This window comes from Leptosomus discolor, chromosome 1 (assembly GCF_034619465.1).
Source record: "Leptosomus discolor isolate bLepDis1 chromosome 1, bLepDis1.hap2, whole genome shotgun sequence".
Taxonomy (NCBI): domain Eukaryota; kingdom Metazoa; phylum Chordata; class Aves; order Leptosomiformes; family Leptosomidae; genus Leptosomus; species Leptosomus discolor.
The window spans coordinates 189,264,968-189,279,013 of NC_141391.1; the positions used below are offsets into that span (position 1 = coordinate 189,264,968).

The window sequence follows — 14,046 nt, forward strand, 5'->3', positions numbered from 1 at the left end:
AACATTTTAGAAATGAAAGACAGAAAGGTTTCCTAGTAGCATTCATGTTCACAGCAAATACTGTGGATGATATTACATGCAAAAATGCCGAAAAGAAAGTTTAACCCAGAATACGGATTTCTTTGGATACGTTGGAAAAGGAATTCAAGCCTTCAATGAGGTCTAATCTAATCAGTCCCAATGAATTCATTTCTAGGGAACAGTATTGAAGAATCAAACTGACTACACTCAAGAAATCACAGATAAACTCATCTGTTGATCTCTAGGGTCAGATTTATTTCCATGCTCCTCACCTTGCTGAAAAGGAGTCTTGCAGGCTAAGTTCCGGTACTTCAAAGCAATTAAACATTATGATTTTCCCTCTTTTGCTGCTAAGTATCCACTTCTCCTAGCTTGCTTTACACAACGTGCTGCTAAACAAAGACAAGATAACTGCTAGTCATGGCTAGCCGCAATTCCTATTGTGGTTTCTACAGCACACAAACCCTTGGTATACCTTACTAAAAGGATGTTTCTGCCCTAAGAAAAATACACGCTCACTGGTATGATCTTCACTTACTCCTTTTGAGTTTCTTAATCACAAATGTGTGCACACATCTAGTAGAAATATATATAAAACTGTAGAATAAAAATTACCTACTGATTTTTCACCCACAAGCTGATACAGCTAAACCCGTTTTCAATAGCAGAGCTAAACAGTAAGCCTTGACTTGGACAACCAACACACTTTTCACAACATAGTTCTAGAAACAGTTTTTGTAGCACCTTCATATTACAAAAGAGATTTCTGTTTCTAACCACTTATGGCAATTTCTTTGATGTGCTTTGGTTTAATTAGCAGTAAATAACAGATTTCTTCCAGTGGCAACCTTTTTATTTTTTCCCTCATGTGTGCAAAGCAGTAACAATCCATTACCTCACTTGTCCTCCACTTACAGAGGTGGTGTGATAGACTAGTATAGACAGTTGCATACTTAGAAGACTTAAACCAACTATCCAAGTTACTCCCTATTTAAGTTTGGTTTAGGGATGTCACAGCATTTTCTCTTCAAAAACAATAATCTAGCACACTTGTATGATCATCAAAATGAATCACGTTTAAAATTAGGTGTTTATACTCCCTCGTGTGAGATGTCAGTTGAGATGGGAGTGGCGATGATTTAGTTTTAACAAAACAGGGAAGCCATGGAAGAAATTATGTATTCTGCTTGCTATTCAGCAAGCATATACAAGAAAGTTATTAGACTGGACAAACAATGTAATATTGTATTTGAGTGGTACCCACCATTATTTCCCAAATGATCCAAGTTCAGAGAGATATGCTTTGTAAGAAAATGTGCTAGCATGTTTGCCAGCTGACCTCTAGAGCAGAGAAACACCCAAGTTGCAGGCAGGCCCTTGCAGGGGTTTCTGCTAAAACCTGTGGGGTCACTTTTCCAGAGCTTTCAGGATAGCCTTATGTAGAAGCAATCACGCAGGACAGAACATACTCTACTGTCAAAAGACAGCAAGAAATGGTATAGACAGTGGTCTACCAGCAAAGGGGGCAAAACAAGCATAACTCTTCTGAATCTTTATTTCTCATGTCAACAAAGTGCAGAACCTATACACCACCAAGCCAGAAAGCACTAGCCAAGTTCAAAGTGCATTCTCAATTGCCAATTAATTCTGGTTCAATTTCGATAAAGTTTCATAGTTTCTGTGCCACAATACTCTGAATCTTACTGCATGCTCCAGACAATTGTGAAATGCTCAAATGATATGCAGTTGCTAAAGTTTTCTTGAAGAATACTTGGCTATTGAGAAAGGAATAAAGTAAATGAGTGAACACTTACTGATGGGAAACATCACAAGCACAAAATCCCAAGTTTAATACTGTTCTCCTTTTAGTCCATTACTTCATTTGGTCTGCTCTTAAGCAATTACTCTATTTCCAAATACCACTTTTCTTTAAAACTTAAGAAATAAGACAGATGAGGAAGAAGAAATACTCAAAGACCAGATGTTGAAGAAGAAATACTCAAAGACCAGATGTTGAAGAAGAAATACTCAAAGACCAGATGTTCTTAACTAGCCAGTCCTTTCCTACAGCAAAGTAGCAATGCCTCCTAACACTAAATCCTGCTCTCATAGCAACTCTTATTTCCTTCAGAACACGGTAGAGATTTGCACCTCTCTCTGCAAGTCAGATGAGGGTCAAAAGTGTCCACAGATAAGGGATCTTAAATTTAGATATATGGCAACAGACCCAGACTATCAGCGCTCTGGGACATGAACTTGGGGTTACAACGGAGCTGCCTGTGACAGTAACAGCTTTTCGGCACTGAGCTGAGAAGAAAATAAAACCGAATGATATCAACTATTAGGAGACACTTGCAGAACAAAAGTGAAAAATTCATTAGAAAGTAAGTCTGTCACACATCCTGCATCAAGTGATTTCTGTCTGCACTTCTGGTTTGTTTTCATCTACCAATACAGCAGGTCTAGAGATACAGAAATTGGCAACATGGGACAGATACAGCGCAGCTTCTGTATGAGGAACACCTAAACAGAGGCAAGAAAAAGGCAGATGAAAGCAGGAGAGGACAGACTTCCACAAGATCAGGAGTGACAGAGGAAAGGTAAATATGGAGCAACTTCTGTTTGTTCTAAGAGTGGAAGACATTCAGGAAATGTATAAAAAACCAGCTTCAAAGCAAGCAAAAAAAAAAATTTCTTCAAGAAATGTGTAATTGAGCTTAAAGTTCATCACATAGCTAGACAAACTAAGGGAAGACAATCCATGACAAACTCCATATTCGAAGATGTGATTTCTAACTGGGGAGCTCCTAGACCATGAAATCACCAAAAGACAGCATGGTAAGCAAGCGTACAGTGACACTCCAGCAGCACTTCTCATATATTCTTGTCCAAGCATCTGCTGTTGACCCACTCTCAATACTGAGTTGATGCCCATTTGTCTGCCCTTTCATAAACATAAGCTCTAAAATAACTGCAGATAAAGGGTCATCTTAAGACACCGGCACAATTGCACAGGGACTTTCAAAATAGGGTCTGAGGTCCAGCCCCCCTTGAGGGAGTACCATGGTAGTGAGCTGTTTGGGGTTCTTTTCCCCTCATTCTTCTCCAGGGTGAGGTTTGAGAAAGCAGGCAGGCACATTAGATTTACAGGAACTCTAGTTCCAGAATCATGTTCCAATATTCAGCTGAAAATGCAAATAATGCTTCCTATCTGTCCTGGTTTGGTCTAAACCAGAACTAATTCTGTTCTAGTGATTTTACTTTTCAGTTAAGTCTCTTCTAACTAACGGCACTTTCTGAAACAGCAGCACGTATTTCCAGACAGTGACTGCTTCGAGCAGCGGCAAGGCCTGATGTTTATGGTTCGTACAAAGGAACGGGATGCAGAGGCCCTTGCTTATACTTGATCTTATAGTGACCAAAGTCACTGCTAAATCTGGTACTCCGTGTTGGGGTGCCGGGAGTGAAAAGGGTCACAAGCACGAAAAACGTCACACCTGCAGGGAGGAGCGAACTGGACAGATGACCCAAACCTGACCAATGAAGTATTCCATCCCATGTAGGTCATATTCAGTATAAAGCTGAGGGATCACGTAGGTCAATCCCTTTACTTCGATGGCCAACATCTGAGGAGGACTCTGTCTGTTCTTCTGTCGTCGATCCCGATCCGTGCATCCCTGAATCCAGTGCCTGAGTCCAGCTCCTGCAGCCCGTCCCTGTCTGCTGCTGTGTCCAGCCCGGGACTGCCCCAGTGCCAGCCCTGCAGCATCAGTGGTGACGTATTGTCATCAGGGTGGGGGGAGTTGGGTTAGGTATTGGTTTTGTATCTATTTGTATATATTTCATTATTTTCTTCTTATTATTATCTTTTATTGTTATTGTTTCACTAAAGCTGTTTTAGTTTTCTTTTCCAAACCTTAAAGTCTCCCTCCCTTGTTCTCTCTTTCTTCCCCTTCTGGGAGGGGAGAGGGGTTAATAGAGAGCATCTGTCATTTGTTAGTGGCCAGCCCAGCCTCAACCCGTGACACTATCTGTTGAGATTTTGAGGTAGTGACTACAAGAGGTCTTGCAGTATCCAACTTCAAACCCCACAACACAGTAGAGCTATGTATTAAATTTGTCAAACAATACATTACAATCCACTGTGTATTAATTTTTCAAACAATACATTATAATCCATGTGCAAATACTGTGTTAACTCTAGCGGAGTTAAACATGTATTTATGAATCATTGCTTGTGTAACCAAAAAGGCAGTAAAATAGGCAGGAAGGTTTGACCGCAAAATTAATGGTTTCTAAAGAAATAAGATAAATAAAAATCTTCTGTTAAGCAATCACTAATGCTGTAAATTAAACAGAAGTTTGCGGTAGACTAATCTAAAGGAATAATAAAAAAAAAAGTCTTGCATCTTTGATCACATCTTAAAGTTAATATTTGATTTTGTGCATTAAACTTTTCATCGCATGTACTCCTGACCACATCGTAATATAAAGTTTAAGCTCCTCTACACTCTTACTATGCACTTGGAGATCACCTTTTACTCGATTTAAAACCTGGTTTGAGCACTGACTCTTCAAAGATCTTCAAACACTTCAGATCTCCATCAAGGAACCAGTTACGTCAACGTCCAGCTGAAATGTGCAATTGGCAAGACTGGCTCATAACAGGAGTTTCATACACCTCTCACATCACTACAGTGACATTATTTTAAGACTGTTTAATGTTTGCTCTCTTCTCTATCCAGAATTGCTCTTTCTAGCAATTCTGATGGTGAACAAGTGACTGACCAACTCATAGGTTATTTGTAACACAGCCTTTTCTAATGCAATAGCAAAAATCCAATACTATTTACCCAGAACAGATGAATCCCTCTAAATAGTTTCCACCCACATTAATATTGCCCACCGAATAGCCAAATCATACCCTCAAACTCAACCACAGAGTAATCAGCAGTTGCTGAATCCTGTCACAGAGGGAACAGGTCAGGCACGTAGAAGTTATTTTTAAATGATCCTAATTACAAGATAGTTATAATTGTGGGTAACAGCAACAGACACCTAACGTTAGCTGTAAGTTTCAACAACTGAAAACATTTTTAATAAAGAAGAAAGAAACACACAAGCTCAGGAAGAACTCCCTTCATTCCACATTTGTTTACAAGATCTCACCAAAGGTCCCCAGCACAGCATTGAAAAGACCAGGTTTGCCATTCTTGATGGGATAATACCACACCGTAACTCTTCTCTCCAGGCAGTCTATTTTTAAGAACAGAAATCCAGCTTTCTTTCATCCTATTTTTTGTTTATCTTTTATTTTTAAGAGACACTTCTTGACATCTCTGGAGTGTTAAGTGGAGCTGTCATTTAAGGTATGTTTATGAAATAAATAGAAAAATTAATTGGTCAATTAATCTTCAACTTCTGACAGAACAAATCATATCAATTGGCATTTTAAACAAAACACAACCCTCTGTATATGAAAGAAACAGAGCTCAGTTTTGCCAAAGGCATATTTTTCATTTTAGAATGGATAAACCCACAAACAACTGATTTGTATAACTATTTTATTGCTTGATAAAACAGAATTAAGTCATATAGAGTTAAAAGTACTATCTTCACCCACAAGACACAATTTGTAATTGCTATTTTCCTTAAGTCCATCAGTGCTCTTCAGAAAATCAAGAGCAGTCATCTCTGACAATCTTAAACAACTACAAAATACTCCATCCATCACCAAACACAATCTTTCATCCCAAAATTTAACTGACACTGTGCACTTAAACTTCAGGTAGATGCAATGTGGTTTAGATCTTAATCAACAATTCCCCCCAAAAGAAACAAGTTTTTAAACACTTGAGGAAAACTGGAATTAGAACAACCATTATTTCCTTTTGGGAAACTACAATTCTCTGAATTCAAAGTATTTGTAATGAAAAAAGAAAAAAAAAAACCCAAACAAGGTTTAAGGATTTGAAGTCTTGGCTACCTACACACTGATATAAATTGGTAATGTAAAAAAAACAGATTCAATCCACTCCCTTTTTGATATTTCTATTTAACTGCACATTGCCTTCCTAAGTAGACTTTTGATAGCTCTGGTAGAGGAGAAAATAAGCTTCATACATTGACTAGCAATGAAAAATAGAAGCAAAAGTGACATGTTCATATTTGTACAACAGTTATTACTAGAGCTCTTTGAATTGCTCATTGTAAAGAGCAAACCTATCCCCACAATTAACAAGTGTCCATGGCAATGCTGGATAACTCCAGATGACAGGCTGCTGGCCATAGCAACGCCTAGCAAGATCTTTGAGCTTTCTTTTTGGTTGTTGATGGCAATGTACTGTGGAATGAAAAAAATCCATCTAATTTTTAGCCACTGAAGACCGTCTCTCGCTCACTTGCTGGAAACAGTAAACTAGCTTCTATAACACTCTGACCAGCAAATGGGAAAAGCAGCCCGATACCATCCACTAGGCTAAAGCTGAAATCAAATGCCTATGAACATCCAATAACATTTCCTCATTAACAGTGACTTGTCAGTTGAAATTTAGCTGAAATTTACTGAACGTCTAGACACTGTGGCAATGATTAATAAAATTAATTACTTCAGAAATATCAGTAATACTATGTTATTTACAACTTTTAAGTGTATACAAGAAACTAGAAACTTACTGAACATCTGTGTTACTAAAACAGCATATCCAGTATTTTTGTGAAAGACAATTCAGTATTATTGGCCTCACTGTTTTCCAATTTTACATGTCTAAATACAGAACATGAACTTCAACTTGGACAAAGTTCAAGCACTCAGAGCCAATATTTTTCTTCTCTTGTCTGACTAGTGTTTGCTTTACACTTCTTAGGATTTACCTGAAATATTTCACAATAAAAATCTTAAAAAAAAAAAGTGCAAGGATCTAATTTTCTCTGTCTATCTCAATATCAGTGTTCCTCCCTTCTACTCAGATAGAAAGGATTCATTTGATCACATGCAGGTTTTTTGCATCTGACCTGTCAGGTAAACTTCCTATCTATCTGCTTACACTAAACAGACTCCCAGAGTACAATTCATCTGCTATTTAAAGCATCTACCAGGGGTCAGCTTATACCACCCTGAAGAATGATCCATGTCTCCGATCTCCTATAAATCTCTGACAGCTGTCACACAAACAGTGGGGAGCCGATTTGTGATAGTTCAAGCAATTACAGCCCCCAGGTGGTGGCTTTACTCTATTGGAAAATTACCACTCCCCTCTCCTCTTCCCCAAACCTGACTTTCTGGGATGGACTATGTGTGGCACCTTAACGACACCAACATAGAGATGACCACATTAACAGAAACTACTGATTTTGGTAGATATGTGCAAACGCAGGAGCAAGAATCAGAAGCAGCTGAGGCACAGGTACAGCTTTCATTATGCTGACCCTCCAGTAGGAACGCTGCTTTCCCCGCAAAGGCAATCAAGGAGCAAGGAAGGAGGTTACATAGAGCTGTTCAGTGGATGCAAGTCTGTGCTGCAGCCACTGGGTTTTCAAAATTTGTGGGCTAACTAAATGATACCAATGATCAAATCCCCCAAAATGTAAAATATTATGGCATTTCTAATGGCAGTTTCACTGCAAAACTGTGGTGTGCAAACTGTAAGGGCAACCATATCTTAACGCTCACCTCATAAAATAGCATCAATTTTAATTTTAATGAAATGGAATTTAGTTTCTATTGCTTGAAAATGTAACAGTTAGTATTACAAAATGTCTCACTCTTCCAAGAAATTAACGCAAATGGAAAAGAAAAATGGAGATCTTTAAAACTCAGGTTTATTTCTGCAGTAAACCTCTTACATTTAGCAAAAAGGAGTAACAACTGTTAACTTATCGTGTAGAGTTCAGTGACAAAGTTTTCCTGTCCTGTGAAAAATGCCACTATTTCAAAATGTTTCCTGTTTCACATCAGGAAGAACCTAACCTCTCAAGGTTTTTCATGAAAAACATGAGAGAGGAAGAGACCATAAAGCAACTGACTTCAAAATGACACTTCTCCTATGAATGTCTGAACCACTTACCTACTCAGCCTACCTTATTATTGTCAGGCAGGGTCCTGGAAATTCTTCCTAATTTTCTGAATTTGAAAAACATCTTAATAAAGTTATCCATTTATTTGAAGTTTCAACAAATCTTTTTTTAAGGAAACTATAACCTAGTAACGTTTATCAGCTTCTGTGATACAGTAACTAATATCAGGACAAATATCAGTTCTGTATAATTATAAGCCTGAACAGACTTAAAAGGTGTACGGAAGAAGACATTAAACCTTTTAGTGAACACACAGCAAAATATTGCTTAAGATACCTTTACAGATACCTCAGCAATTTTTTTTCCACTTATACTCAATACGGGATTTCCAAGGAGAAGCAGAGGGTCTTGTAAATGACCTTTCCAGACCACATGCAAAACCATCTGTAACTGAGGATCATGCTGCACAGAAAATGTTTACTTCATAAATACAGCTCTGCACAACTACAAAGGTAATAATACAGAGAAAAAAAGGCTGCCTTTGTATCAGGGGAAGGGATTTTTATCACAGTGAAAATTAAACTTACTTGGCTGCTACACGCAACTGGAAACAAACAAACGAACTGATATCACATAGCAGATGTTCAATAGATCATGTTTAGTTCCCTATGAACCACCAAATCTGCTTTTACAAGCCTGTGTCAGGCTTGGCAGACATCAGCATACATGCCATATATGCAACCGATAACAACATGCTCCAGCCCACTGCTGCTGGTGCCTAAAAGACGCATAGAGGAAAATCCTGTATAATCTGGGGTCACCCACGGTACCAGGCAACGGAACCAAGAGCAAGAGACTAACCAAAAATTGTTTTTCCCCATCCCCATGTTGTAACAGGCTAGTGGGAGAAATTAAAGTCTCATGAAAAACCCTGACATTTGTCCTAAGTGAGTAACTGAGCACTTGAGAGTTGTGGCAGCTTTTGGATTTTACCCTGGTGTGTAAAGTAATTAAGATTAAACTAATCCATTTGCACAGAAAACAGAAGTAAAACTTCAGAAAAATGTGGGTCTTATGCTAATAAGATGCACTTCTAACTGAACGCGTTACACTTCAGTGTGATTTGTTCTCACTTAAGAATGTCTTCTTCATGAAGACAAAGTTTATAGGCTAACCTGAGGAATGATGTACATTTTTAGGAACCAATAGACAGGTTTTCTCTGTCTATCACTGCCTTAAAGTGGTCTGAAAAAACTTATTAATGATTAGCTAATTTAGTTGACACATTCACTCGGTGTGGACAAGGACGAATCACTTCAATAAAAAAAATTTAAAAAAATCACATTTTTAATGCTAAAACCCCCACACTCATTTGTTAAATGTCATTAAACCATTTTAAATATATATGACACATAATACTACTGTAGGATCCACAGTGGAAAAAAACCTAACCATCCTACAATTGCAAAATACCAAATCTGCCCTAGCATTTATGATTACATGCTTCCCTTCTTTATTTACTAAGTAACAACCGAAAAGGTGTAAAGGGAAGGGAAGGAAATCAAAAAGGATTAAAAGAAAACGAGATGAAAAAGGAGAAAAAAAATACTCCCACTAGAAGTAATACTAGATTAGTAATATCCTGAAAATAGGAAGAGGTAACTTCCAGTCACACAGTAAAAAAGTTTACACTGTTGAAGAAAACAAAAAAATGCGCTTCAGTGCACAGTGAAAATAATTTAAGCTGAACCATTTTGAACTCGGCAAATACTTGTCATAAATACACTGGCACGCTCTGGGACTATGACACGACATAAGCCACAGTACAGAAGTACATACAGAATCCATCTACCATGCTTACAAGTAAGAGTGGCTCAACAAACGCAGAAATTAAAAAAGAAGCCAAGATTCACCTTCGATGAATCTCAAAAGCTACAGTTTTTCACCAAGAAAAAAAAACCAAATCCTTTAGATGACATGCAGCTGACTAAACTTTAATCTACTAATTGCTTAGTAACTGCAAAAAAATTGTTGTGATGCAGCCCTAGTTAAGAAATATTGCTTTTGCCCTTTGACAAGTATGCAACTTCATCAGAAACATGTTAGCTTGCAGTTTTGAAGCATATTGTCATTTTTCCACTCATCTTCAGAAAAGAGGAGAACCATTGTGGGAAGTGAAACAGAATGATAACAATAGTGCCAGTTATAAGCAAGTCAGATAATACACTGGTTTGCCTTTTACAATTGCTCATTGAAACTCAAGGCTTGCTAATATCAAAGCAAATGAATTCTCAAAATCAGTTTATCAAAATCAAGCCTATATAACTTCTATCAACAAACATATCAGTGTCTCAAGGAAGCATCTATTTCCCTTCAACATTTCTAACAGAAGACAGTAACTCAAGATCATGTTACCCTACCAAGGGCTTTCTTAGACTTATCCACCCTGTGCAACATAATCGTATAGCTTTCAGAAGGATACTCCACATGCTTTTTCCTCTACCAACAAAATTAATACACGATTCTATTTTAGTATCTGCAGACAAAGCACCGAAGTCCATGCAACAGCAATTCTAGTACTGTTTGCTTATTTAGACAAAATGGAAACTACCTTCATAGAATCCTAGCAAATGCAAGATTCTGGAATAATACAGAATAATACTGTTTCTGCTTCATATGGAGGTGGCTGCTCAGCACTGTGGAGACAAGAGGCTTTCCCTGTGTAATAAGCTGTAAGCATATAACCAAGGATGTATTTTTGTACCTTTGCTTTTTCATACCCAAGTTATAATTCAATTTGTGCTGAGAAATTACTTGCTTTTTTTACTTCTTTCTAGCAAACTTCAACTTTAATTTTGTCAGGGTAAAGGACTTGCCAGTCAGTGTCTCTGCGTATATGCAAAGAAAACAAACAAAAAAACAATAACCCAAGAAAAGATCCTTCAGAGGTCAAGCACATACTAGTATTTCAGACACTAAAGGCACTCAATAAGATTCTCAAGTCTGCTTTTAGAAGCATTGAGAAATGTAGGGAGAAAAGACTCCAAAAAATAAAATTCTGAAGTTAAAACAACCTGACATACAAAGTGCTACAACTAACAATCTACTAGGGCTACGAAGACAATGTTGGGACTGGAGCATCTCTCCTATGAGGAAAGGCTGAGAGACCTGGGGCTCTTTAGCCTGGAGAAGAGAAGACAGAGGGGACCTTATCAAAGCTTATAAATGTCTAAAGGGTGGGTGTCAAGGGGATGGGGCCAGGCTCTTCTCAGTGGTGCCCCGTGACAGGACAAGGGGCAATGGGCACAAACTGGAGCACAGGAAGTTCCACCTGAACATGAGCAAAAACTTCTTTACTCTGTGGGTGGCAGAGCACTGGAACAGGCTGCCCAGGGAGGTTGTGGAGTCTCCTTCTCTGGAGATATTCAAACCCCACCTGGATGTGATCCTGTGCAACCTGCTGTTGGCGAACCTGCTTCAGCATGGGGGTTGGACTAGATGATCTCCAGAGGTCCCTTCCAACCCCTACCATTCTGTGATTCTGTGTAATCACTAGTAACTTGTAAAGACCACCTAATATTGGATAAGTAGGTAATGGGTGGAGCTTTCCTTGTTGCATAGGTGTTACGCGATGAACTGTTTGGGTTTTAACTCTCTCCATGAAAATACATACGATGTTGCTGATTTAGAGTGACTAGAAAAATAACTGTAAAGTTTTCACTAACACCTGATTTACAGGACATACAAAATAAGTTAAGAGTACTATTTGCTCTTTTATTTAACCAATTACACTGAACTAATGATAAAACACAACTTACCCTTGCATACTAACTTGCTCTTTGCTGAGAAGTAGGCTTACACAGACTTCCACGTAATTCAGGTTCTCATCTAAAAAGAATTCAGTTGCTACAGAGATTGCTCACTTTTTTTTTTTTTTTTTAAGTTAACAGTGCCAATGTTTGTCTGTCTTAACCTACAGGCACTCTGAAATAACAGAGAAATAGGAACTGCCCAAAGCTGGTCTTTTCTGCCAGGATTTGACTGTTAAAATGTGCTATGTTCCTTCACGTAAGCGTCAGGAGAACAAGGGAGATCCTCCCTTCAGTTCTGGCTCACCAAGGCCAAGATAAACAGTAACTCTTGATCAGTGTCTACATAGGCAGATATCTGCGCCCAAATCCCACGGGCAGGCTCCTGTAGAGACTTCTGAAGTTCAGAAAGCAGAATGACCTTGTCACTTTAACAGAAGTGTCACATGCAGACATAGAGGAGAGGCAAGAATCCGTGCCTACAACAGGAAGAGTTCTCATTTTATGTGTCCTTCTTGAGGTATGCACCAGGTCAGCAAAGAGCTGCGGACACACTGAAATAATGAAGGGATTAATTTTTTGTAACCTATATATAAAGATTGAACAGATCATTATAATTAACTTGAGGAGGCTACAAATTTCAGCAAACAAATCTCAACACAGACACTCATCTGAAAGCATTTCTGGGAGGTTTTAAGCATTCCAATACCACACATAAGAACCTTGCATAAGGGCATTAAAACTGATGACAAATTAGATTTTTCAAAGACCCAGAGTAATTTATTTTATAACAGCTTTTCCCCAACCCTTCTGCTTAGTACTCCAGAACTATCCCTCCACGTCTGAAAGACAGAAAGCACAAACAGTTCACAAAGACCCGTGCCTCTCCAGATTACCGTTCAATCTCTCTTAGCATTCATGACCTACTGTCCTCCCCGCTCCTGCAGACTCCCAGTTTGGAAAACATTGCTCTACAACTTGGAAGCTGCCTGGGGTGAAAGGCCTCGCTGTAACGATGAGCCATTAAGCATCGCACGGAGCGGTAACGTGGGGCCAGACGGACCCGTGTCCACACACAGGTGCAGCACACCTTTAGCCGAGCCCACGTTTTCACCCCACAGCATTATCCGTGCACACCAGTCCTCTTCTCCTACATCTCACGGGAAAAGCTCCTACAGATGTGCTGTGAGCCCTCCCGAGCCAGGAAGGGGTCTCCGCTGCCAGGAGCTCACGGGAAGCGTCAAAATCTCGGCAGACCCGATGGGGGCTCCTCGTCGGGGCAGCGGCTCCCCCGATCACCCGGGGAGGAGCAGGAAGCGAGCCCGGAGCTGCTCCCAGCCGCTGCTCCCAGCCACCCTCCCCCGACACACCCCCCTCGGCAGCGGTCCGCGGCCCAGCCGGTCCGCGCCGCCCCGACAAGCGGCTGGGAGGACCGGGCCGCTCCGCCGCGCCCCGCCCGCGGAGGGACCCCCTAATCCGCGCGGAGCCCCCCGCGGGGGCGGCTCCCCTCCTCCCGCCGCAGCACAGCGGCTCCCCGCCGGACGGGCCCCCTTTCCCGACACACCCCCGGCCCGGTCCCGCGATGAGGAGAGGGGGCAGCCCGGCCTGGGCGACGCGGAGGGGGCGGCCCCCTCCCCCGCGGTTACCTTCCCGGTATTTCTTGCGCAGCCGCCGGTGGACGCTCTTCACCACCCCCGACAGCTTCTCCTGCTCCAGCTTCCGCTCCTGCTCCGGGGGCGGCGGCAGCGGCAGGGGGGCGGCAGCGGCGGCGGCCCCGCCGGGCCGTGGCCGTGGCTGCGGAACGGCCTCCATGGTGTTACCGCTGCTCCGCCGCGCGCAGCCCGGCCGGGGGGGAGGCGTGAGCGCCGGGCGCTGTGGCGGGGCGGGCATGCGCGTTGCCGCCCGCTCGGCATGCCGGGAGGTGGAGTCTTCGGCGGCCCCTCCGCCTCCCGCGGGGCCGCGCCTGCGCCGGGCGGTCAGCGGGCCCGGCCGTTGGGGGCGGCCGGTGGCTGGTTGCCGGAGGCTGGTGGCAGTTGGCTTCGCTCGGCCTTGAGGGCGCGGGGCTGCGGGCTGGGTTATTTCCAGGAACACTTTCCACACCCCGCATCTGGAGCGGGTCACCCCGCCGTCCTTAATAAACTCGTGGGAGAAATTAGGTGAAAAACACATTGAGGGGCCGGCGGCAGCGCGACTTCCAGGG

At 41.4% G+C, this 14,046-nt stretch overlaps 1 protein-coding gene across 1 annotated transcript in view; it reads right to left on the reverse strand.

Annotated features, from left to right (window-relative positions):
• Positions 1-13,736, reverse strand: part of SAMTOR (S-adenosylmethionine sensor upstream of mTORC1) — a 36,877-nt gene extending 23,141 nt beyond the window's left edge. Inside the window, exon 1 of the mRNA XM_086472854.1 lies at positions 13,493-13,736. Coding sequence (XP_086328980.1) covers positions 13,493-13,736 — 244 coding nt within the window. The remainder of the gene's footprint in view (positions 1-13,492) is intronic.
• Positions 13,737-14,046: the final 310 nt, after the last annotated feature.